The sequence below is a fragment of the Ictalurus furcatus genome, chromosome 15 (genome assembly GCF_023375685.1).
Source record: "Ictalurus furcatus strain D&B chromosome 15, Billie_1.0, whole genome shotgun sequence".
In the NCBI taxonomy this organism is placed as follows: Eukaryota; Metazoa; Chordata; class Actinopteri; order Siluriformes; family Ictaluridae; genus Ictalurus; species Ictalurus furcatus.
This window is the reverse complement of record NC_071269.1, coordinates 9352947-9379388: the sequence shown is the minus strand read 5'-3', so window position 1 is coordinate 9379388 and position 26442 is coordinate 9352947. Positions and strand designations below refer to the sequence as shown.

Sequence of the window (26442 nt, the reverse complement as noted above, 5' to 3'; positions counted from 1 at the left end):
AATCAAAATATTATCTTATTCAGAATAAATTCAATAATTAGATTTACTTAAACATAGTCACTGTCTATAATCACTGGGTTTCCCAAAAAAAAAAGTAGCTTTGGGAAGCGCCCTCGCGCGTGACTAGTATCTGAAGCTTGTGTAACATCATGCCTATTTATAGGCCTGCCGTGATCAAGTTCAATTAAGCACTTCACGTGATATTAAAACAGCACCTGTGAACCGCGCCGTTAGCCTTATTATCTTCAGCGAGACTGCATGTCAGTCGTTTGTGTAACGCTCACAAAAAGTCCCTTCATTTTCTCTGTATCTTTTCAAAAAAAGAAAAAGAAGCAGCCAGCCGGTTCAGATCCTGGGGATCGCGTATGGATCTGGAAGAGGAGCCGGAGATGAGCGCTATTCTATCTCTTTCTCTGTCTTCCGGGTCCGGCTCTCTGCCAGATTTTGGAGCTCATGTCGCGACTCCTCCTTCCGCTATAAATAATTATTATAAATAATAATTTCCTCTCTAGAGGGGTGTGTTAAAATCTGAGAGCTGCTTGAAGTGATTACTAAGGCTGGATGAGCTTTTTTCTCCCCAGTGATAATATATCTCCCTCACACTGCAGAAAACTCTCCTTTTTTTTCCAGAAGTGATTGACAAAATATCACACTCTGGAGAAAACCTTACATAAGCCGTATTTATAACACCGCAATGTCTGATCGTTCGGCCATCGTGGGGAATGAACGGCACGGCTATTTAGCTATGCTGAAGGTGGAGGAGGTGTTTGCAAGCTACCTCTCTCCATAGACAGCAGGTAAATTACGGGTTCCGGCTTTGCCATTCAAGCCATGTAAGGTCACTGCGGCGCTGGTGGGCAAGGCCTATGCGTTAGTGGATCTTGCTTGTGGGTCACTGCATGCAATGGCAGTGTTGCAGGCCTACCAGATAGACCTGCTGAGTGAGCTCATCATACGGCGGCATTCAGCCAGTTCCTTCCCTATTGTGTCGAGTTCACCAGTGCTAGTGCGAGGGAGGCACAGAAGGCAAGTGTGGCGACCTGCCTTCCCCCGCAGACAGCCAAGGGAACCGGGGCGGCCACAGTCGCAGTCTGCTTCTAGGCCTGATCTGAGTATGGTCATAAAGGCCAAGCAGACAAAGGAGGAGCGGTCCTGAGGGGCCGTAGAGGGATGTATCAGGGGACATGAGGTTGTTAGGGCAGTTAGCCCCCAGTACTATTGTAGGGCCTCCCCTAGCCAATGCTGTCCCAAGTTTTCAGTGTTCTTTGGTCAGCGAGCTGTCACGGCTCTGTCACGACTCAACGAAAATCTGATGCTTTAGCTCCAATGGAATGTGGAAAAGTTAACATCACTAAAAGGCCATATGGCAGTGTGGAAACTACTGCCAAATGTTTCTCCATGGGTTCTGTCTACCATAGAAAAGGGTTACCGGGTACAGTTTAGAGCTCGACCCCCCCGGTTCAGAGCTGTGCTCACCACAGTAGTCAGCACAGTCCAGAGCCCAACGTTAGCACAGGAAGTGTAAAACCAGTAAGCCTTGTATTGTGGACATAGTCATAATAAATGCATAGCACTATTGATGGTCCATACTTTGAAATTGTTTAAGTTGGAGAAGTGTTTGATCTCACATCCCTACATAATTTCTCATTCTTTTGTATACATCAGATCCTGTCTTTCATCTGAAGGTGGAGGATGACAGACCCTTGCTGGAGGCAGTGAAGCAGCCATGGGTAGAGCAGAAGTGTGCCATGCAGATTGACATTAGCATCCTGCAGATGGTGGAGGATCTGGAACACAGGATGGTGGGAGCTGATCTGCAGCTTAAGGTGAGGCATAAAAGGGTGTTATTAAAAAGGCAGAGAAAACCTATTGAATATTAATTTGGGCTTTAATGCTTGTTGCTGGTAGACAGCAATTTCCCTCCAGGGCCAATGGTGTCAGATTTAAAAGTTTCTTAAATGTGGCCTTTTGAACTGTACTTGACCCCCATTTGATTGGCATCCTTGAAATCAACATGCTCTTAGTACACTAAGGTGCTGATACTGAGTAGCTTTAGGAGCTGTGTGCTCATAGCCTGACAAGAAGACTCTTAGGATAGTCATTGCATTGTAATATAAACACTTTATATTCAAAGATGGCTCCCCTGATTGGATCAAGCGACACTGACAGTGCAGCCGAATCATCATCTGCAGGATTTCAGGTATGGAGAAAAGTATAGCAATGTTAGGTTTTAAACATTATGACAAATATGTTTAAAAATTATGAAGTGATGCCAGAGAAACACTAAAATATTAATCGGTAGATGCCCAGGATAAACTAACCAATGTTGCATGTTGATTGAACCCCTCTCCTATTGCCCCAGTTCTAACCTCCCACAATTCTAAAGAGCTTAGACAGGAGGAACATATCAATATATTTTAATTATATGGACTTCTATATGTTTAAGAATATATTGTCAGTCATTAATAATAATTTTTTGTAAGTAGTTTGAACTTTGAGTGGTAGCTTATTCTTGTTAGTATTCTTCATAGACTGGTTTAACCTTAGCTTTATCTGTTCTTCTTTGTTGTTCCTATTTTCTCTATCTTCCTGTTCTATCTATCCTTTTTTCCTTGTTCAGGTTTTCACTCCTCCAGAGCCCGACTCTACCAGGGAAGACCTGCAATATTACGAACATGAGGTGGACCCCAGGGAAGACTGGATGGTGAGGAGCAAAAAAGAGTGGTGGGACCTCTTGCGTGTACCCACAAACCCCCTGGATCTGGCTGTGATCCGCCTCACTAACCTGGAGAGGAATATTGAGCGACGCTACCTCAAAGCACCACTGTGGAATCTTGCTGAGGTGATGCGCTTAGTTCCTCTCACATCTCCACCTGGAGGAGAGGAGATTGCCATGGACACGATCAGGTAAAATATGATTCACAAAAAAAGTGAAATAATAAAAGAAAATGGAAGAAAAAATTAGCATCTTACATGTTTTTGTTAAAGTTGCTCAGACCCATATTTTGGTTACCCATAATCCTAATTAACTAGCCTAAAAAGCGGTAGTTAATGTAGTGTAATAATGTATTCTGAGTAGGGCTGCAGCAAACAACCATTTTAGTAAATAATTGGCTAATTGAATGATTATTCCATGTTCCATTAACAGTTTAATATTTATTTAATTTTTATTTTATTACCTATTTAAATTACAATTAAGGAAATTAACTTATTAATAATAACAGAATGACAAAGATTATGACAAAAGAACTTTTGAACTGTAGCCTACACATAGACATGTTACCTTGCAGGTGGGCTAAACTATGAAGTTTCTATTCTAGTGTTTCACATATTTTACTACTTTTTTTAACTACCAGTCCCATCATTACATTTATGTTAATTAATGTTTTTTAACAAAAGATCAAAAGTTTAAACAAAAGTACTCTGCTCTCTTGGATATCAAACAATTGCAAATAAAACACAGGTTTATCAAAAAAAAATTTGTTAAATATAGGTGTGCAACAATTATTGGCACCCTTTTAGTCAATACTTTGTGCTACCTCCCTTGCCAAGATAACTCTTCTCTTATAGTGCCTAATGAGGTTGGAGAATACATGGCAAGGGATCTGAGACCATTCCTCCATACAGAATCTCTCCAGATCTTTCAAACGCTAGTAGGCTCTCCTCTTCAGTTCACCCCACAGGTTTTCAATGGGTTTCAAGTCAGGGGACTGGGATGGCCATTGCAGGACCTTGATTTTGTGGTCAGTAAACAATTTTTGTGTTGATTTTGATTAGAGATGCACCAATACTAAATTTCTCAGCTGATACCGATCGCCGATTATTCAGTGTGATATCGGCCGATACCGATAGTTCTGCCTTTTATGCCTTATTATAAATTAATAATAATTAATTAAAAAGAATTCTGAAAGAAATGCAAATAAAAACTTTATTCTCTCCATTTCAGCAAGTTGTTTCACAGTAACTGGTCTCATAAACAGACAACACATTACTCAAATTAACATTAACACATTAAATAAATTCTGAAAATTAAAGTAAGATTTCTTAACTTATTGAATGTTATTAATTCATATCAACATTGACTGAATTCTAATAAACCTCCGGTAGGCTTATATTCACTCACCACAAACAAAAGCATTTCTACTTCATCATTGAACGTGAAACTGGTAATATATAATATATATTAATAAAAATTATATATTAACATTAACTGGATATGAAATATTCTACTCTACAAATATATTTTTCTGTGCAATATATACTTTTTTGCCAACTCATCTTCATTTAAATCTTTCAACGGTGTACTAGTGCTTTAATTTGGCGAGTGGGCAGCGAGGGGGGAAAAAAATAATAAATTAGACTTGTCGCTGAAACTCCTGCTTCACTGCCGCTCACTTCCAGTGTACAATCTTAGCAGTGCAGAGCTTACAGAGCTTACAAACTGCAGTTTTGTCGTCATTCCACACAAGAGACATCATCTTTACACACAGCGCAAAATCGATGTGTTTTCCTGCCCTCTTTTTATTGACAGGATATAAGCGGCTGAGATCATCGGATGTTTTTAAACTTAGAGACATATCCTCTTCCAGGTTGATTTATAACATTTCCAGTTGACTGGAACTTCTTAATTATTGCCCTGATGGTGGAAATGGGCATTTTCAATAGCTTGTGCTATTTTCTTATAGCCACATCCCATTTTGTGATGCTCAACAACCTTTTGCAGCACATCACAGCTACATTCCTTGGTCTTACCCATTGTTATGACTGACAAAGGGAATTTGGCCTATGTGTTACCTCATATTTATACCCCTGTACAACAGGAAGTCATGATTGAACAATTTCTTGTTCCTAGTCACCCAGGTATACTAAAAAAAAATTAAATTTCAAGGGGAATATACTTCAAATATATTTTTCTCATATAAATTCATAGCGGTGCCAATAATTGTTGCACAGATATTTAACAATTTTTTTTTGATAAACCTGTGTTGTTTGCAATTGTTTGATATCCATGAGAGCAGAATGTTTGTGAATTTTTTAAACAAAAGATCAAAAGGTTAAACAATAAAGACAATTTTTCAAAGCCTTCTTTGCTCATATTTACCAAAGGTGCCAATATTATTGGAGGGCACTGTCAGTCCCTGTGTGAGTAGTTACTATAGAAATTATAACATTGAAATGATTACATTAATGAATTATTGTTGTCAGAGATGGTGTTATAAAAAATGTATCACTTTGTATCAGATCAGATTCGAGAATTCGACAGAACTGTGATATTAACTTCAGTGTAGGACAAACTAGATCTAAGATCAATATAGATTTACACAGTGAGGAAATGAGTAAACATGCTGAAGTGATAAAATAGAAACGTGAAAACGTGAAAATAGAGCTGTAGTCTAGAGCTGCATGAGGTATTTTAGCCATTAACCACCTGTCTCGGCTATACAAAAATGCTTGAATATCACTGCATTACTGAGGTTATTGTATAATTTCATATTGACAATAAAACACACCAGATGTGTAGTGAGTTTGATCATTTGCAAATATGAACACCTAACAGGCTTTTCAGCGAGTCAGATCTCTTACTGTACCAGATCCCACCACCTTTGCTGCTAATCTTAATAAATTGTATGCCCCTTTTGATACTTCTGATTTTTCAGCAGAGTGTGACAGCCTTTTGGATTCTTTGCCTTCTCAAGAACTGGATTATGAGTCCCTTCTAACTAAGCAGGATGTCTTTTTCCAGATTATTAGGTGCAAACTGAATAAGGCTCCTGGGGCCAGATGGAATTCCAGGTTGGGTCTTGAAAAACTGTACTCTGGAATTAACCCCCATTCTTCATTCTCTTTTTCTTCGATCACTTTGTACTTCAACAATTCTAGTCACATGGAAAACATCAGTTATTCCTATTCCCAAAAAACCTCATCCAACAGAGTTAAATCACTACAGGCCGATATCATTAACTTCGATCCTAATGAAATGCTTTGAGAAAATGGTTCAAAACATTATGCTTCCATATGTTTCACCCTTTTTGGATTGCCTCCAATTTGCATATAAGCGGAAGAGAAGTACAGAGGATGCAGTGGCTTGTATCTTGCACTGTCTTCTTCAACAACTGAATATTCCTGGAAATTATGCCAGACTTCTTTTCATTGACTTTAGCGCCACCTTTAACTCAATTCAGCATCATCAGGTTATTAAGAAACTACAGTGTCTGCAAGCTCCATCACCACTAGTACACTGGGTTTATAATTTCCTTTCTAAAAGACCACAAGTGGTAAAGGTGGACAATGCATTATCGCCCATTATTGTTGTCAACACTGGCGCCCCTCAGGGGTGTGTACATAGTCCACTTCTTTATATTCTCTATACAAATGACTGTCAGAGTCCAGTCACCACCACTCATTACTTTAAACATGCAGATGATACTGCCATTCTTGCATTGCTTAATAAGGACAATGATTCTTTTTTGGACTATCAACGCTCCATAGCACATTTTAGTACATGGTGTGATGTTAACTTTCTCCACCTTAATATCGCAAAGACTAAGGAACTGGTTTTTAGCTCTTCCAAAACACTGACCCATCCTTCTAGTATTATCATTAAAGGAGAGATGGTTGAAAGGCTGGGGCATTTCAGATATCTGGGCATTAAATTGGATAAACATCTCAACTTCAATCAGCACACTCTAGGTATTTACAAGTACTGTCAACAGAGACCTTCAGTTATTCGTAAATTAAATATCTGTCTGTTCAGCCTAGTCTGCTTCTTCTTCTGTATCGAAGTATTATTGAGCCAGTTCTTATGTATGGTGCCATTTGTTTTTTCCATATGCTAACAGTTACCAGTAAGAACAAATTCTTGAAGATAAATAATTTAGCGAGAAAAAATATTGATATTCCCACCCCTAATTAATCAGACTGTGTCATTTCATATACGGTCCGGAATGCACATAAAATTTTAAATGATCCAGACCACCCACTTTATCAATATTTCAACCCCCTTCCTTCTGGCCACAGGTATAGAAGGGAATAAACTATATTTTCTATAGCTAATTAAGCCCAGTTGTTCAGTCTCACTTTGAGCTAGTCTTGCCTGCACACAGGAGTCCTGTTCATTGACTCACAAGATCCAAGGTGCACTGATGCAAAAGAGATACAGGAAGTGCCTAGAATGGTCTGGCTCAGCAGGATCCCTGTAGATCAGTTTGTCCCAAAAATAGAATGTATAATCTTATTTTCAAGCGCACAGAAGGATCTGGACACTCCGTGCTTTAATCTCAACTATTTTGGCAGTAGGTGGGTTCAACTTGCAAGAAAAATGAATAGCAATATTAACTATAAATTTTGTAATAAGAAACAAAGGGTGAATGCATTTCAGTTTATTGGAATTATGTCCTGTTGCATATGGTGCCCAGGTGCTCAAAGACTATTGGCTTTTTGACCAAGTTGTTTCTGCAAAGCTCGTCACTTATGGTCCGCTCACAATTAGGGTTGCAACTAACGATTATTTTCATAATCGATTAGTTGGCCAATTATTTTTTATCGATTAATTGGATGGGGGGCAGGGGCAAACTTTCAGTACCATTTTATCGTTTATTTAAAATAAAATCCACAAACTGAGTGTTACAAATATAAACTTCAGAATAAAACTTAACTGTTGTCCAGTTATATAAGACTGAAAAGAACCTGATACACACCAGAATACCTACTATTAATTTAGGACTGTAGCTTAATTCAGTGCTTTTTTTGTGTCCATAAAAAGTAATACTTATATAAACTTATATATATATATATATATATATATATATATGTGTGTGTGTGTGTGTGTGTGTGTGTGTGTGCATATATATACACACACACATATATATATAAAAATAGTATTTATGCATTACTTTTTATGGATGCACTAAAAGCACTGAATTAAACTGCAGTCCTAAATTAATAATAAAAACTTACATCTAAATTTTATGTCTAAAAAATTGTTTAGACATATTGTTTTACTTTTGATCATAGTGTCTTAATTAGACATTACAGATCTTATTTGCGCTCCCACTGCGAGTGAGGAGCAAAGAAGCCTCGTTACTAACAGATCACTTCCATTATATTAAACAACAGAATTTACACTGAAAGCGCGCAAGTACAGCCTATAATGACAATAAACTTAAATTAAACTATACCTTTTAAGCAACTTGCACCAGTTTCCCCATGCCCTTGCACACAGTGGAGCATTTTGGATATAAACATAAGTTTGTGCTTGTGCAGCACTGTCATGCTTCAGTGCTACACAAACTCCACTTTATAAAGTTTGATCTTGTTCAGGGTGTAAAATGCTTCCCTGCCTTTGAGGACTTGGAGGTTGCACACTTTCTTTCTCAGTCACTCCCTCAGACACAGTGACGATTACGCCTCCGTCTGATGATGACTGAGGTCAAGTTTTGAATAAAAGGTAACGCTGACAAACAGTAAACTGAAGAAAGTCTTTGTCAGTGACTCTGAGTGTCTGGTAAAGCTAGCGGCGTCATGTGCCACTGACTAGGAAGCGGCTTATACTTCCGGTTAGTAAAAAACTAATGCGTTCCATTTGAGACGATATTACCTTTCTAAAATTCATACACTAGACCAATGGTTCTCAACCTTTTGTGAGCTCTGGACCCCTAGCATATTTCGAACAATCCACAAGGATCCCCCACTCCACAACAATTATAGGCCAAATATTTAGCAGTCATTTCTATACATGTTGCTTTATTTTATTAATATTTAACATTAAAAATATTAACATTGGACAATCAAAAATTCTATCAAAAATTTCAAGATTTTATTTTTTAAATTTTATTGTTGGTGTGACATTTAATTTGACTATCTGAATTATTTTTTGTTTATTTTATCCATCAGTGGGAGACTTGTCTACCATTCAGGGTTTTGCAAATTATCATTTCCTTTGTAAATACCTTTAAAATAAATCCATCATTGAACGATTGTCACCTCAGCTAACATGATATTTGTGAATGCACGTGAATAACCAAATTGATTAATTTTAAAACATCTCATTTGAATATGTTTTGTTATGTATGATATTATTTAAACATTAAAACTTTCCTACGGACCCCCTGCAGTTACACTGCAGACCCCCATTGAGAAACACTGCACTAGAGGGTAGAGTACAATGTGCATGGGACACAATTTTATTATTTACTCTCCAAAGCATGTTTTCAGAACAGAAATAACGTAATGAGTAAACATACTGCGCGCAGACCAACTAATCGATAATGAGATTCATTCACAACGATTTTCATAATCGATTATTATCTATTTTATCAATTAGTTGTTACAGCTCTACTTACAACTGAGCCCAGCATGAGAGAGGCTGAGTGTCCCCTTCCAGTTTTTATCCCAGGAGGGGTTTCAGGTGGAGTCACCTTCCCCATTCATCCTATAGGATGCAGAAATTGGTGGTGCCTATAGGTAGCTGCTTAGATACCTACATGGAGTTATGAAAAGGCAAAGAGTACTAAATTTGTTGAAAGAATACAAGCTGTTCAGTATGATCTTGTCGTTTCCAGGGAGTCTTGGGATGAGCATGATATATTTATATGATCACACCAGTGGTTCTGAAAACATGCAGATGTATGGTATACAAGTGTTGTTGCCTAAGGACTTATCATTCTTATGGCCTTGAACTTTGAATTTTGTATGTAATTGTATTATATTATGTATTATAACTCATTTTAAAAAAGAAACCAATTCTAACCTTTGTTTTGAGAGTTTCCCAAGTTTTGCTGTAGTTGTCTACAGGTGAAAAGCAGCCAGACAACGATCAGCATTATGAGGCTGATGTATTGTTTTGCTGTATATTTGTTAATTAAAATCCTTCTGTATCTCACAAGTGTGAAAAGAACAAAGCTTCATTTTAGTAAAACATAATTTTTTCCTCATTCATTCGTTTATCATCAATAACCACGTTATCCTGGTCTGGGTCATGGTATATAGGAGGAACCTATTCAGGAATGCTGAGCGCAAGACAGGAATTCACTTTTTGATGGGATCTTTTTTTTTTTGTTTATATTAAATTTAATAGGAGTGCTATCTATTTGGGTTTGTTACTTTGTTGTTTGTATTGGTCTGTTTGTAGCCTGGAGAATGAGATCACCCCCAGGTTGAGGACTTGGAGGCAAGCCCTGGACCGCTGCCGAAGTGCATCGCAGCTCTCCTTGTGTCTGCTGCAGCTGGAAAGAGCCATTGCCTGGGAGAAATCTATCATCAAAGTGGTGAGAACATACCACTGGGCACTGAATTGCATTCAGACAGTCTTGCTCATTCCATTTACTTTATAATAAGGATACATTAATACGTAGTCACCCACAACTTTTTTTCAGTGCAGTTTTATCTGTATATCCCTTTAAAATATATAGTCACAAAGCAGCAAGGAACCAATCAAAAGGGACTCAAAACGGAGCCAATCCTGATTTAGGGCTTGGGGTGGGGGGACATAGTAACGGGGAATGAAATGAGAACCACGCCTTCTGATTTGTCAAAAAAAGCAAAACAAAAATATCGGGGGTCAAGCACTAAGTCCATGCGTAAAAAGATTATTTAGTAAGCATGTAAGCACTTAAATTGAAGAAGGTAATTTGCCATGGAAGTATAGCATTTTTATTAACATTTATAACTGTTATGGTGCTACCTATTGCCTAATCTCTATAGAATTTTGCATGCTTCTTTAGAATCACAAGATGCATGTGCTTACCTAATTTCATAAGTTCTGAGGTTTCATTTAGGAATTATAGGCTTTTGGGTCACTTCTCCTGCTCATATTTTAAATGACCCTGTTATAATTTGTTGAGGTTCACAAAAAAGAAAAATATAGGACTAGTTCTCAAAAGTAGTTTTTTAAATAATCACAAATATTTAATGAATTGATTGACACCAGTGGTTCTTGAGGCTTGTTAAGCATTAGGAAGTCTACTATATGAATAACCTGTGTATGTGTGAAACATTGCATGACATACAATCATTGATACCACTGTAAAACTTGAAAGTGCCTATCAGTGGCTGATTTAAAATATAGCATCTTAAAATACAATGGAAAATGTCGATGCCCAAAATGGCCGACATAGTAAAATTGGGTATCATCGGACTTGGTATGCCTCACTGAAACTGCAGATACCACTTTCGTGATTTTACAACAAATTATACAGAAGTTATGAGCAAAAAATTAAAGCTGCTAGCAGCGATGAACGGGCCCTCGCACCCGGCTGCACGTTGGGGCTTCTCTGCCAGGGGAATGCCATTCCATTTTTTTAGCACTTATATGTTGTTAGGACTGTATCACGATGTAAAACATGACACTTCCTGTTGCCAGCAGATTGCACTATGACTATAACTGAATATTGGCATGTAGATATCTTCAGGCCAGAATTAGTTTTAAAACATATGAAGTTTGGTGTAGATTGAACATTGTATGTCTGAGTTAGTGGAAAACATGTCAGCTCATGTTTGCAGCAGGTGGTGCTATGAATATAACTGAACATTGGCATGTAGATGTCCTCAGGCCAGGATTAATTTAAAATGTGAAGTTTGAAGCAGATTGAACATTGTATGTGTGAGTTATAATAACTTCCTGTCTTATAACAGTAAGTTATTACTTAGCACTTAGCTAAGTGTTTCTAGCACGTTTTAACATGTTTCTAGCATGTTGCTAGCATGTTTAGAATTTGCTGGCATATTTTTATATGTTGCTAGGAATACATTAGTGTTTAACATGTCACTTCCTGTTGCCAGCAGGTGGCGGTATAATGATGAATGAATATTGGTATGTAGATGTCTTCAGGGCAGGATTTGTATCAAATAGGTTAAGTTTGGTGAAGATTGAACATAATGTCTGAGTTAGTGTAAAACATGACAGTTCGTGTTGCCAGCAGGTGGCGCTTTGACTATAACTGAACATTGGCATGTAGATATCTTCAGGCCAGGACTTTTATCGAACACGTGAAGTTTGGAGGAGATTGGACATTGTGTGTTTGAGTTATAACAATTTCTTTTTTCGTGGCGAAACATCGAAATTTGTGAGAGCGCCACGCCCACGCCGTGCAGCAAAAACTCAAAAGCTTCGCAATTTAGCATCATCAGTGCCTTTAGATGAGACTGACCAAATATGATGCCGATCTAATGAAAGCTCTAGGAGGAGTACGTTAAAGTACAAGGCCTGGAAATAGCAAAAAACGAGCAAAGACAAAAATCAAAATGGCTGACTTCCTGTTGAGTTTAGGGCATGGGTTCAATAGACCTTTTCGTACTTATTTGGCGTCTTACACATGTTTACTGAATTTCATACATGTAGGTGAAACGTAGCACAAAGTGCACATCGGTGAAATTTTGTAGGTGCCGCTATCGAGCCATTTTGCCACACCTAAGTTAAATGACCAAATAAATGTATCATTTGCCATACTTTAATAAGTGTGCCAAATATCCTGAGTTTTCGCGCGTTCCAATTGTGTCAAATGTGCATTTGCAACATGATAAAATGCAACATCACATCAATTACTGTCGTAAGACAAATGCATATGCAAAGTTTCATGCATTTTCAGCCATGTTAAACTTTGAAAAGCCAACATTTCATCCAACATGGCCGACTTCCTGTTGGGCGTAGTCAGATACAACCATGTGAACTTTGTCGCACTTCATGAGAGCAGTGACTATGGTAAATCTCGTGCACATCGGAGCAACTTCATCCCGACCATTGCCTGCATTCAGGGGCGCTATGGAGCTCCTCGACCACGCCCATGCCCTACGTAATAATTAAATTTTTACTGGTTCTGACGGGTCTGCCAAGTTTCGTGAGTTTTCGGGTATGTTTAGGCCCTTAAAATCACACGAATGCATAAAAATAATAATAATAATAAACACTGGAAAAGCAATAGGGCCTTGCACCTCTGGTGCATGCGCCCTCCAGTGGACACCGGAGGCGCAGCACCTTTGGTACTCTGGCCCTAATAAATAAATAAATAATAATAAAAAAAAATAAACACCAGAAAGACAATAGGGCCCTGCACCTCCTTTTCATGCGCCCTGCAGAGGACACCGGAGGCACAGCACCTTCGGTGCTCGGGCCCTAATAATAAACACCAGAAAAACAAAAGGGCCCTGCGCCTTCGGTGCATGCGCCCTCTGGTAGACACCTTTGGTGCTCGGGCCCTAATAATAATAATTAAAGATGAACGGGCCCTTGCACCCAGGTGCACGTTGGGGCTGCTCTGCCAGGGGAATGCCATTCCATTTTTTTTTAGCACTTACATGTTGTTAGGGGTGTATCACAATGTAAAATGTATCATTTCCTGTTGCCAGCAGGTGGCGCTATGACTAATAGTGAATCTTGGCATGTGGATGTCTTCAGGCCAGGACTTTTATCAAACCTGTGAAGTTTGGAGCAGATTGAACACTCTATGTTTGAGTTATAACAACTTCCTTTTTCATGGCGAAACATCGAAATTTGTAAGACCCCCACGTTGTGCAATGAAAACTCAAAAGCATCGCAATTTAATATTGTCGATGCCTTTAGACTGACCAAATATGATGCTGATTGGATGAAATCTCTAGGAGGAGTTTGTTAAAGTACGAGGTCTGGAGATGGCAAAAAACGGAGCAAAAATATTCGAGAAAAATCAAACTGGCTGACTTCCTGTTGAGTTTAGGGCATGGGCTCAATCGAAGTTTTTGTATGTATTGGCATGTTACACATGTTTACCGAATTTCGTACATGTAGGTGAAGCGTAGCGCATTGTTGAAAATTTGTAGGTGGCTCTATCGAGCCATTTTGCCACGTGCAATTCTGGAACTCCTATCAGATGTAAATTTTCACCGGTTCTGATGCGTCTGCAAAGTTTTGTGAGTTTTCGGGTATGTTTAGGCCCTCTTAAATGCGATTTATTTCGGAAAAGAAGAAGAAGAATAAACGGAGCAGATCCAATAGGGCTTTGCACCATGGGTGCTCAGGCCCTAATAAATGGAGCAGATCCAATAGGGCTTCGCACCAGCGGTGCTCGGGCCTTAAATAAACGGAGCAGATCCAATAGGACTTCACACCAGCAGTGCTCGGGCCCTAATAATAATAATAATAAATGGAGCAGATCCAATAGGGCTTTGCACTAGCGGTGCTCGGGCCCTAATATTAATAAACGGAGCCGATCCAATAGGGCTTCGCACCAGCAGTGCTCGGGCCCTCTAATAAATGGAGCAGATCCAATAGGGCTTCGCACCAGCAGTGCTTGGGTCCTAATAAATGGAGGTGATCCAATAGGGCTTCGCACCACTGGTGCTCGTGCCCTAAAGAATTAACGGAGCTGATCCAATAGGGCAGATGTAAATTTATTGATATACATATGTATATCCGGATATATATATATACAGATGTATATCCGGAAACTTTAATCAGGTTTCAATCTTGTCCACACTTTCCACATTTTCACCAGTTCATAAATTGTGCAGCAAGTGTCATTAGAACATTGGTCTTATTGTATGCAAACATTAAAAATACATTCAAGTCTACTGCTTTGCTGAATGGCCATAAGAAATAGTTGAGACACTAAGGGGTTGCTTGGAAAGCACAGAATGGAAGGCACTCCTTGATCCACATGGTGAGGACATCAACAGCTTGACCCCCTGCATCAGAGGGTACATCATTTTCTGTGTGGAAAGCATTATTTCCCCCAAACAAGTCTGTTGCTATCCAAATAACAAACTCTGGACTTCCAGTGAACTCAAGGCACTTCTTAACAGGAGTAAAATAGCTTTCAGGGCTGGAGATGAGGATGAAGGAGAGAGAGCTGAATGTTAAAATGGGAGAGCAAGGATTCATACAAAATGAAACAGGAAAACAAACTGCAATAGGACAACATCAGAGATGTGTGGAATGGCATGAAACATTACTGGTTTCAAGATCAGCAGGGGATCTACTGATGGTGGCAAGGTCTGGGCCAACAAGCTTAACCAGTTTTTCAACAGGTTTATTCAATTAAATTCAGTTTTATTTGTATAGCATTTTTAACAATGGACATTGTTCCAAAGCTGCTTTACAGAAATATATAAATTCAGGATATAGATTTTAAATGTATGAATTTATCCCTAAGGAGCAAGCCAGAGGCGATGGTGGCAAGGAAAAACTCCCTGAGACGATATTAGGAAAAAACCTTCAGAGCTACCAGACTCAAAATGGAACCCATCCTCATCTGGGTAACAATGGATAGTGCGATTATAAATAAGTAAATCTCTTCTATAAATGTGCTAATACTACATGGTCAAATAGTGCAATTGTGTAACCAGAAAAATTCATTACACTTTTTACATAAAGTCTGTTTTGTTGAACTTATCCACTGTTTACTGATGGAGACTCGAGTGCAAAACTGTTTGTGGTAATTGTAGTCGTAAAGCTATAATAGCAATTGTAGTCCTAGCCATCATAGAGCATAATTGTTCATATGGATTGAGGTAAACAATCTTTATGGTTTTTAAGTGGTACCATCCTCAGCAATCTCAATGATTTTTAGGCTGTATCATGTGGGGCCATCCTCAGCAGCTGCATGTAACTTCCAATTGATGAGAACTCCACCCAGAAGTAGGGCATCATGATGGATCAGGCCAGTCCGGAGAGCAGAAGGGGTCCGGATCACTGGTATCTCAGGAGTATCATGTGTAGCTCAACAGAAAGAGAGCGAGAAAGAGATTATTAGGTGTACTTTTTGCCCCATAATGGTTAAGGACCGTGTATTTTTTGTGACTGCAAGCAGGGACTCCAGAAAGACTAGCTATGACAGCATAATTAAAAAGGAGAGCCAGAAGGGAACACAGACACCCTGGGACATAAGGCAGCCAGCCACTCCACCCTCAACAAACCTGGGTGAACGTGTGAAAGTGGGGAGTCAACAGCATCCAAACATCACCGTTCACCACAACACTCTATGCCTATGAGCCCTCTAGATCTGATCCTTTACTAAAGAAAAAAACTATTCACAAAAAGCTTCACTAAACAAATATGTTTTCAGCCTGGACTTAAACACTGAGACTGTGTCTGAGTCCCAAATACTAATTGGAAGGTTGTTCCATAACTAGGGACATTGTAAGAGAAAGCTCTTCCCCCTGCTGTAGCCTTCACTATTCGAGGTACCAATAAATAGCCTGCACCTTTCGATCGAAGTAGGCATGGCGGATCATAAAAGACCAATAGTTTGCTCAGGTACTGTAGCATGAGACTATTCAGTGTTTTATAGGTCAATAGTAGTATTTTATAATCAATGCAGAATTTTACTGGGAGCCAGTGCAGTGTGGATAAGATAGGGGTGATGTGGTTATATCTTCTGGTTCTAGTAAAGACAGCTGCATTCTGGACTAACTGGAGCACTGGGTTCATGACTGGTCCTGCACCGCGTACTGATCCACTTCACATGTCGGTACAACACCCACAGCTGCACTCTCCCTCCCATGTCCATTCCACATCTGAAGATCCTACCCCCACCCTCTCTAGTCTGGGCTCTGTCTAGCATCCAGCATGGTCACTATGAGCACATCGTAGATGCCCTGCATTCAGGAAAGATCCACATGCAGGGATGGACCTCCTGCTGCACACCCTGGGTTTTCTGTTGCAGTGTATCAGGTAAAGAAGGAACTCCTGAGACTCCACCAGGGCAAGGCTGGACAGTGTTAGCCCATGACCATGTTAGCTCATGACCAGCTATGTGGAGTGCTACCTGTTTAACCTGAGCCTGTGAATAGGTGAGGTTCCCAAGCTGTGGAAGAGCTCATGTATTGTTCCAGTACCCAAGAAAAGGGTGTCCAACTGCCCCAAATGACTTCAGATTAGTGGCACTAACTTCAGACATGATGCAAACTCTGGAAAGACTGGTTCTTGCTCATCTCAGACCCACACTTGGCCCATCACTAGAACCCCTGCAGTTTGCTTACTGACACCATGAAAAGGCAGACAGCATTTTCTTTTATTTCTACAATGCATTCAAAACAATTCAGCATTCCCTACTTAGCAAAATGCTAAGTAGTTTGCATGTGGACACTACCAAGATGTCTTGGACACAGGCTACCTGAAAACCAGACAACAATTTGTGCACCTACAGAACTCGGATCAGGTGGTATGCAGCACAGGAGCGCCACAAGGGATGGTCCTGTCTCTGTTTCTGTTTACACTGTATACATCAGACTTTCAGTCAACAACACATTCCTAACATCTATCATCATAGGGAATGTGCGGTCATTGGCAAATAAAATGGATGAGATTAGGGCATTGGCGAGATATCAAGGGGAAATACACAGAATGTAGCATTATGTGTGTCACTGAGACATGGCTACCCGATGCTAATGCTACCATTGCCAGCTTTCAGACAGTTTAGGTGGACCAAGACACCAAGCAGAGAGGTAAGGCGCTTTTCTCATTAACAAGAATTGATGTAATCCTGGACATATCATGGTCAAGGAAGGCTTCTGTTGCCCGGACATTGAGTTTTTGGCGGTGAGTATGTGCCCATATAAAAGGACCCTGGTAAACGCTGTTTCCATCCTAGGAGAGATGGTGGAGATATACAAGTATCTGAGTGTACATCTGTACAACAGACTGGACCGGACATGTAACACCAATGCCATCTACAGGAAGGGACAGAGCAGACTCTACTTCTTGAGGAAATGTAGTTTTTTTTAATGTATGTAGCACAATGCTACACACGTTCTATCAGTCAATTGTGTCCAGTGCTATCTTTTATGCAGCAGTGTGCTCAGGGAGTACCATTAAGGCAGGAGATTCCAGCAGACTGAACGAAGTGATCAGGAAAGCTGGCCAGGTCATTAGCAGAGTTAGGTGTAACGCGTTACTGTAATCTAATTACTTTTTCTGATAACACAGTAATGTAACACATTACATTTTAAATTTGTCATTTGATTACAGTTACTGATGTCAATAAAATGATGTTACTTGTGTTACAAATTTATTGTTAAGAAACCAATAATTGTCCACTTAGAGCGGTTTGTCACTACGTAACTGAACGTAAGTAAAAGAAGACAGCCTATAATTTTATATCTTCAGTGAACGGATGTGAGACCAATCAAACAGGGTTTACAGGAAAATATGTGGAAATACTCGTGTCTTATTGGCTGACAGCTCTCAATTCTGCCAAATTCTAGCTCACAGTTTGAGTGAGGGGAAAAATGGATATTTACATTTACATTTATTCACTTAGCAGACGCTGTTATCCAAAGCGACTTACAAATGAGAAAAATACAAGCAAATATAGGCATATATTTAGGTAGAATATACGCAGATTTTTTTTTTTAAACCAGTAAATGGGTTGAAACTGAAACAGTAACGTCCTCTGATGCTGGGCAGGAAAACAAGGTGTGTAAATGTCTATATGAGTTCCAGTTTATGTGAACATGATATGAGTAGCGCATAAGGAAATATAATGTACTTTGCATGGCACTGTAGCAGCTAAACCCATACAGTGATAGCTTAGTTTTGCTTTCCCTTGGCTAACGACACCAAACTAGCCTAGTTAGAAAAGTTTTATCGGTCTGGTAGTTCTACAAACAGTGATAACACCTGAGGCATGTTTTATGATAATTCCAACATTTTATGATCATGTCATACATTGATGCGTGCTAAAATTACTGAAAGAACTATGAGTTTCACTTTGTGGTGTATTTTTGTAGGTTTTGGAAGTAACATGAAAGTAAAGTAATTAGTAATCTGATTACTTTTTACATGCAGTAATCAGTAATGTAATCAAATTACAATTTTAAAGGAGTAATTATTATCTGTAGTGGATTACTTTTTTCTAGTACCTTGACTAGCACTGGTCATTAGGACCAATCTAGCCTCCCTGGAACTGATTGTTCAGAACAGGATGCTAGGTAAGCTTATCCTGGACAATGCTTTTCACCCTCTCTAGAGCACCTTCAGCTGACTGATCCAGCCACCCTGCAGCAAAGAGCGGTACAGGAGGTCTTTCATACCTGCTGCTATCAGTCACTATAACTCATCCACCAGGTGTTGTCTATGATTGTAGGCACACAGACACGCCTCCATACAATTTACTCAAGCACAACCCCACTGACACACCTTTATCCTTTGCACATTATCTGCTGACTTCAGTGTTTACACTTGTCTTTGCTGTTCTGTTTTTCTTATATTTATTAACTCACTGTCACTGTATTATCTGGATACTTTATTTCACTTGACACTTTATTCCACATAACCCTGTATGCATTTGCCTTATGTGTCTTGTTAACAGCATCGAAGGAGAGCCTCTTGAGCTATTGAAAGTCTCTTAGTGCTGCTAGATCAATGTATCTGTCTACCCTAATAGATGATGATAAAAATAATCCTAGATTCTTATTTAGTACTGTAGCAAAACTACCTAGGAATAAGACTACCACAGAAACATGCACACCATTAATATGTAGCAGCGATGACTTCATGAAAATTTTCAATAGCAAAATTTAAAATATCAGTCAAAAAAAAAATAATTCAGACTTCAAATTTAAAGCCAGACAATTTGATAACTAACCCTGTAGATAATATCAGATCAGCGATTAGAATGTTTTATTAATTTCACAAATTTCCTCATAAAAATCAACTTGTGTACTAGATCCCTTACCTACCTGTTTCATTAAACAGCAATCAAACCTCTTCTAGAAAATCAGATTTTCCCTTAGCACTGGCTATGTACCCAAATCTTTTAAACTAGTAGTTATCAAACCCCTGATTAAAAATCCTGACCTCTACCCATGTCAGTTCTCCAACTATAGGCCAATATCAAACCTACCCTTTATCTCCAATATCATAGAAAAAGTTGTAGCAGAGCAGTTATACTCATACCTACATAGGAATAACATTCATGAAGTATATCAGTCAGGATTTGGCCTCATCATAGCACTAAGACAGCTCTGGTTGAAGTGGTAAATGAACTGCTACTGGCCTCTGATTTGTCTCCTTGCATGTTTTGCTTAACCTTAGTGCAGCTGTTGATACCACTGATCATACTATTCTCCTTGCTAGACTAGAAAATGTTGTTTGAGTTAATTGAACGGCCCTCTGGCTCAGGTTTTATTTGACTGATTGTTATGTTTTTAGATGTAAATGGGGACTTGTCTACGCACACTAAAGTAAAGTTTGGTGTTCTGAGAGGTTCTGTTTTAGGCCCACTGCTTTTTTCTTTATATATGCAAACTCTGGGTAAAATTATTTGTATACATGGTATTAGTTTCCTCTGTTATGTAGATGACACGCAGTTGTACGTTTCAACAAAGCCAGATGAGAGACACAAGCTTAATAAAGTTGAGGAATGTGTAAAGGGCTGTGAAAGGAGGAGGGAGGGCTCATGTTGTGAGGATGCATGCCTGGCACTGAATTGTCTAGTCAGTGGGAGAGAGCGATAAAAAAGCGGCTGGAAGTGCCAGGGAGAGAGAGAGAGAGACTCACGTTTGAGTCCTGCTTAGTATCTAACTTTATGTTGTGGTTCAACAGGTTCCCGCCTCCTCTTTGCTCATCTTGGAAGTTTGTTACAAGGACATTAGTTAGACACTGGATGCTTATTAACTTCCTTTTACTTAATTCTGACAAGATAGAAGTACTTGTATTAGGACATTGGTGCCGGGGAAATAGGGAATGTGATGAGGAGGAGGGAGGGGCCAGGCTGTGAGGATGCACATCTGGCACAGAGTTGTCTAATCAGTGGGAGAGAGTGATAAAGGAGCAACTGGAAGCACCAGGGAGAGAGAGAGAGAGAGAGACGCAAGTGTGTTTTATGTTTGAGCTACATTTGTGCTATGTTTGTGTTCTGTTTATTATTATATTTTTCATACATGTTCAGCACGTTCTCACCTCCTCCTTGCCCATCTTTGAAGTTTGTTACATTGGTGCAGAAACCCGGGAAGGAGGAGTGTGACAAGGAGGAGGGAGGGGTCAGGCTGTGAGGATGCGTGCCTGGCACACAGTTTTCTAATCACTGGGAGAGTACCATAAAGGAGCATCTGGAAGTACCAGGGGGAGAGAGAGACACACGTGTTTTATGCTTGAGCTACGTTTGTGTTATTTTTGAGTTCTGTTTATTATTAAATTTTATGTTGATGTTCAGCCGGTTCCCACCTCCACCTTGCTCATCTTTGGAGTTTGTTAAATTGGTGACGAAACTGGGAATGAGGAGGGATGCGCTGTGGGAGAGCCCTCGCCGCTGTGGGAGGATCATGGCCATGGGGAGGACTGCTATCCACTGGGAGGCGGAGGGACTACTACCATCCACCTGAAAGGGGAAGAGGGTGCCGTTCGCCAGGGGATGGAGGACCTGCTGCCATCCGTCAGATAGGGGAGGAGCCAGAGCCGTCCACCACAAAGTCCAGTGCCATTGCCTGGCATCGTGGGGGATCGCTTCACAGCTGGCTGAGAATCAGATAACAGCATGTCTGGGAAACGGAGAACCATTTTACTTTCCTCCCTCTTACTCTGCCTCTCCTGCTTGCTCCCTCTCTCTCCCCTCTTCCTCCCTTTGTTTCTCCTTTTGTTCCCAGAATGCTGGGCCGGCCGGTTATCTGATGTAGCTAGAAGGGCAGCATTGCTCATCCCAAAAGGAGGAAGGACAGTTCTGGCACTGTCTTTGCTGTTGACTACACATACTACTACTGAGATACCTGTGATCCTGACGCTTCTGCTTTTATGCGGTATCACATCCATGCTGTGGGCGCAGGAATGAGAAGACCAGTAGGGGGCAGTCATGTTTCATTTGAACAAACACGGCTTGCTAGTACATACAGTAGTTCTGCCGGGACATATACTATGTACAACATATATTCTTTCTCCAACCGAACGTTGCTGTTTCTTGTACTGAAGCCCAAGATCTGCTTGTGCTTGGCCAGTAGATTTATGGACCTCTCTTAGAACCGTTTTGCAACAAGCAGCAGAGCACATTAAACGTCGTCGAGCCTACACTGACAAAAAATGGAATGGGTCGTCAGTTAGATTTAAGAAAAAATATTATGTATGATTTATATAAAAATATTACGTAGCTTATCAAAATGTGATTACATTGCTTATGCAAAACCTAATTTAAACAAGTTTCTAATTAGATTAAATAATGTAAAGTTAGTGTTATCAATTCACATTGTACATGCATTATAACTATTGTATTTAACGTAACATGATTAAGGTGTGTGGTAGAATAGTGCAGCAGTAACGTGGTTGTTGCAGAATGCCAGCAAACAGGAAGTGACATGTCGATTCGTCTGTGCACGTGTAAATATGAATGTCCTACCTCAGAGTAGTGTTGAATGAATTCCATTTACTCCTTCCTTGCCAATGGAAACTTTTGTTCTTTTCTATGATTTAAAGTTTCTATTGAAAAATGGTTTAAAGTGAACACATAGGTCCATAATTCAAGTCTATTGTACAATACCTGTACTGTGCACATGCCAATAAATCATTAATAATTCAGTTAGTAATGGTATTTTTACATGTTTGGCATGTGACTTTAATTTAATTTACAGTTGAAGTTTGATCATTGATGCAAAAATACATGCATTACTGTAGCACTCAGTTTTATTTTGTTTCGCTTTATTGCGTTTAGACAGTTTGTCATAATTTTTCTTTTGATGGAAATATTGTATTAAGTAAAAATTTTAATACGTTGTAGCTATATATGGCTACGCCGGTTTTTGTTTTTAGAAAAAAACTTTTGTATTGAGTTCCACCTCAGTACAGTGGTCTACTCATTGGTAATGCTTAGATGATCAATTGTCACATAATGTAGGCACAGGAGAGAAGCAAGTTAAGGTATGGCAGTTTAATCAAACAATACGGAGTACAAATGATCAGGCAGAAAACAAAGTCCATGGCAGGCTATGGTCAAACAATCAGGCAGACAAGCTAAACAAGGCAGAGCAGAGAATCGAGGTAAACAAAATCGATAACCAGAAAAGCAAACACGAGATAGGGCTTGGAAATACGACAGAGACTAGGCAACTGAGCGTAATACTTCGCGAAGTCATAGTGTTCAAAAGGTCTCTTATATAGCGTGGTTATGAGTGCTGTGAATAGGATGCAGGTGTGCATGATTAGAGTTAATGTGAGTTTTCTGGGAATTGCAGTCCATGGCTGTCATGTTTGTAAGCCAGACAGGAACTTTACTTGGGAGGCCTTCTTTTCGACCTCGGACAGGAACTTGGCTTGAAAGTTCATCTCTTCAACCTCTCACAGGAACTTGGCATGGGAGATCGCCTCATCGACCTCAGACAGAAATGTGTCTTGGAAGGCCGTCTCTTCAACCTCGGACAGGAACTTGGCGTGGGAGGTCGCCTCGTTGACCCAGACAGGAACGTGTCTTTGGAGGCCGTCTTTACAACCTCGGACAGGAACTTGGTGTGGGGGGTTGCCTCTCGACCTTGGACAGGAACTTAGCGTGGGAAGTCGTCTCTTCGACCTCAGACAGGAACTTGGCTTGAGAGGTCGTCTCTTCGACCTCGGACAGGAACTTGGCTTGAAAGATCATCTCTTCAACCTTGTACAGGAACTTGGCTTGAAAAGTCATCTCTTCGACGTCAGACAGGAACTTGGCTTGAGAGGTCGCCTCTTCAACCTCGGACAGGAACTTGGCTTGAAAGGTCATCTTTTCAACCTCGGACAGGAACTTGGCTTGAGAGGTCGTCTCTTCGACCTCAGAGAGGAACTTGGCTTGAGAGGTCGTCTCTTCGACCTCAGAGAGGAACTTGGCTTGAGAGGTAACCTCTTCGACCTCAGACAGGAACTTGGCGTGAGCAGAGCTTGGATTGGCCGTCTCTTCGACCTGGGACAGGAACTTGGCTTGAGAGGTTGTCTCTTCGACTTCGGACAGGAACTTGGCTTGAGAGGTCGAAGCGACAACCTCAGACAGGAACTTGGCTTGGGGGGGCCATCTCTTCGACGGCAGACAAGGACTTGGCTTGAGAGGCCCTCTTTTCGACCTTGGACAGGAACTTGGCTTGAGAGGTCGTCTCTTCGATCGCAGACCTGAACTTGGCTTGGGGGGGGGCCGTTTCTTCGACCTCAGACAGGAATATGGCATGGAAGGTCGTCTCTTCGACCTTGGACAAAACCGGGACAACAGGAAACTTAGCCATTGTTTCTCGCCATATAAATTTAAAATTTATATCCTGAATTTGTATATTTCTATAAAGCTCCTTTATGACAATGTCCATTGTTAAAAGCGCTATACATATAAAATGGAATAGAATCGAATATTTGGTGTCAGTAATGTAATGTGCTAGAACATTTAAAAGCTTGAAAAAAGGAGTTTTTCTGGAAAAAAAAAAAATGACTGAGATGACATGAGCAAGAAACCTTGAGAGGAACCAGTCTCAAAAGGGAACCCAGCTTCATCTGGGTGACACTGGTTAGTGCAAATAAATAATTTAATAATAATTTAATAATAAATAGTAAGTAATTTCCCTTCTATAACTGTATACTATATAGTCAAAAAGTGCAATTGTGTAACTAGGAACTTATGAACATCAGAGTCATGTAGCTGAATTCATTATAATTTTAACTTACCGTCTAGTTTGTTGAAGTTATCAACTGTTCAATGCTGGCGATTTGGCGGCAAAACTGTTCGTAGCATTTGCAGTCCTAACATCTCAACATTTCTCTGTGGAAAACTGTTATTGTGTGTGCAGTTAGGGATTACCTTAATAACTGCCACAAACTAAGTGTGTTCTTACAACAGGTGTAACCATAAACCACTCTTTTTACTTTGTGGATGGAAGACCTATGGAGGAGTACAGTATATAGAGAAATGTTTGGTCTCCGGTGCTCAAGTGAAAACTCCTTTTTCAGGAGGATATCAACACAAAGATAATTGCATGTGAACAGTTTAAATGTTACTGAGATTAGGTAGTCTTTTGATAGCTCAGTGCTGTCTAGTGTACAGTGTATTAGTATCAATTTAAAAAAGAGATTTTTGCAAAAGAGGTGAACTGTTGTTCAGTTGAGTATGAGTATCAGCCCAGACTTTGGTTGTTAAGGAGTCTGATGGCTTTGGGGAAGAAACTGTTACACATTCTGGCCGTGAGGGCCGGACTGCTTCAGTACCTTTTGCCAGACTGCAGGAGGTTGAAGAGTTTGTGTGAGGTGTATGTGTGGTCATCCACAATGCTGGTGGCTTTGTATATGCAGCGTGTGGTGTAAATGTCTGGAGGTAATATGGAGACTCCGATGATCTACTCAGCTGTCCTCACTATGCGCGGCAGGGTCTTGCAATCCAAGATGGTACAATTTCCAAATCAGGTAGTGATGCAGCTGCTTAGGATGCTCTTGATGATCTGTGTAGAATGTGGCGAGGATGGGGGTGGAGATGGGCTTTTCTCAGCTTTTGTAGAAAGTAGAGATGCTGCTGGACTTTCTTGGCTATGTAGCTGATGTTTAGAGACCAGGTGTGGTTCTCCACCAGCCAAATACCAAGGAATTTGCTGCTCTTGATGATCTCCATGGAGGAGCTGTCAATGGAGGGTGGTTGCTCCACACTCTCCTGAAGTCAACAAATTTTCTTTTGTTTTGTCTATATTCCGAGACAGGTTGTTGGCTCTGCACCAGTCTGTTAGCCGCTGCATCTCCTGTCTGTACGCTGGCTTATCGTTCTTGTTGATGAGACCCACCATAGTCGTGTCATCAGCGAGCTTGTTGATGTTATTCAAGCTGTGCATTGCTGCACAGTCATGAATCAGCAAAGTGAACAGCAGTGGACTGAGCACACAGCCATGGGGGCCCCAGTGCTCAGTGTGGTGGTGCTGGAGATGCTGCTCCCGATCGTTCCAATCAGGTGCTGAGGAATGATTTTGTTGAATGCTGAGATGAAGTCTATGAACAGCATTCAAACTTACTTGTCCTTTTTGTCCAGGTGTGTGAGGGCCAGATGGAGGGTGGTGGCAATGGCATTGTCTATTTTGCAGTTAGAACAATATGCGAACTTCAGGGGGTCCAGTGAGGGGGCAGCAGGGTCACAATGTGCCTCCTAGATTAGCCTCTCGAAGCACTTCATGATGATGGTTTTTAGTGCAATTGGACAGTAGTCATTGAGGCAAGACACTGAAGAGTTCTTCAGCAAGGGGATGTTGGTGGTGGCCTTGAAGCATGTTTGAATTGCTTGTATTTCCATATTTGAATTGCTTGTATTTCCTCATTTGTAAGTCACTTTGGATAAAAGCGTCTGCTAAATGAATAAATATAAATGTAAATGAATGATGGCACTGCTCTGGAAGGCACTGAAGATGTCAGTGAGAACATCCGCCAGCTTGTCTGCACATCCTCTGACCACTTTGTCAGGACCTTTGTCTGGTTCAGCAGCTTTCTGTGGGTTGACTCTGCACAGAGTTTTCCTCACAGGAGCTGTGGTTAGACACAGCATTTTGTCAATGGGAGGAGGGGTGGTCTTT

General features: G+C 40.3%; 1 protein-coding gene across 8 annotated transcripts in view; it reads left to right on the top strand.

Annotated features, from left to right (window-relative positions):
* Positions 1-26442, top strand: part of baz2a (bromodomain adjacent to zinc finger domain, 2A) — a 96432-nt gene that overhangs the window by 62304 nt on the left and 7686 nt on the right. For 7 of the 8 annotated variants that reach the window (XM_053644382.1, XM_053644380.1, XM_053644377.1 and 4 more), the window contains exons 22-25: positions 1666-1826; positions 2135-2200; positions 2621-2907; positions 10130-10265. In XM_053644382.1, coding sequence (XP_053500357.1) covers positions 1666-1826; positions 2135-2200; positions 2621-2907; positions 10130-10265 — 650 coding nt within the window. The remainder of the gene's footprint in view (positions 1-1665; positions 1827-2134; positions 2201-2620; positions 2908-10129; positions 10266-26442) is intronic. The other variant, XM_053644381.1, reaches the window with a different exon arrangement.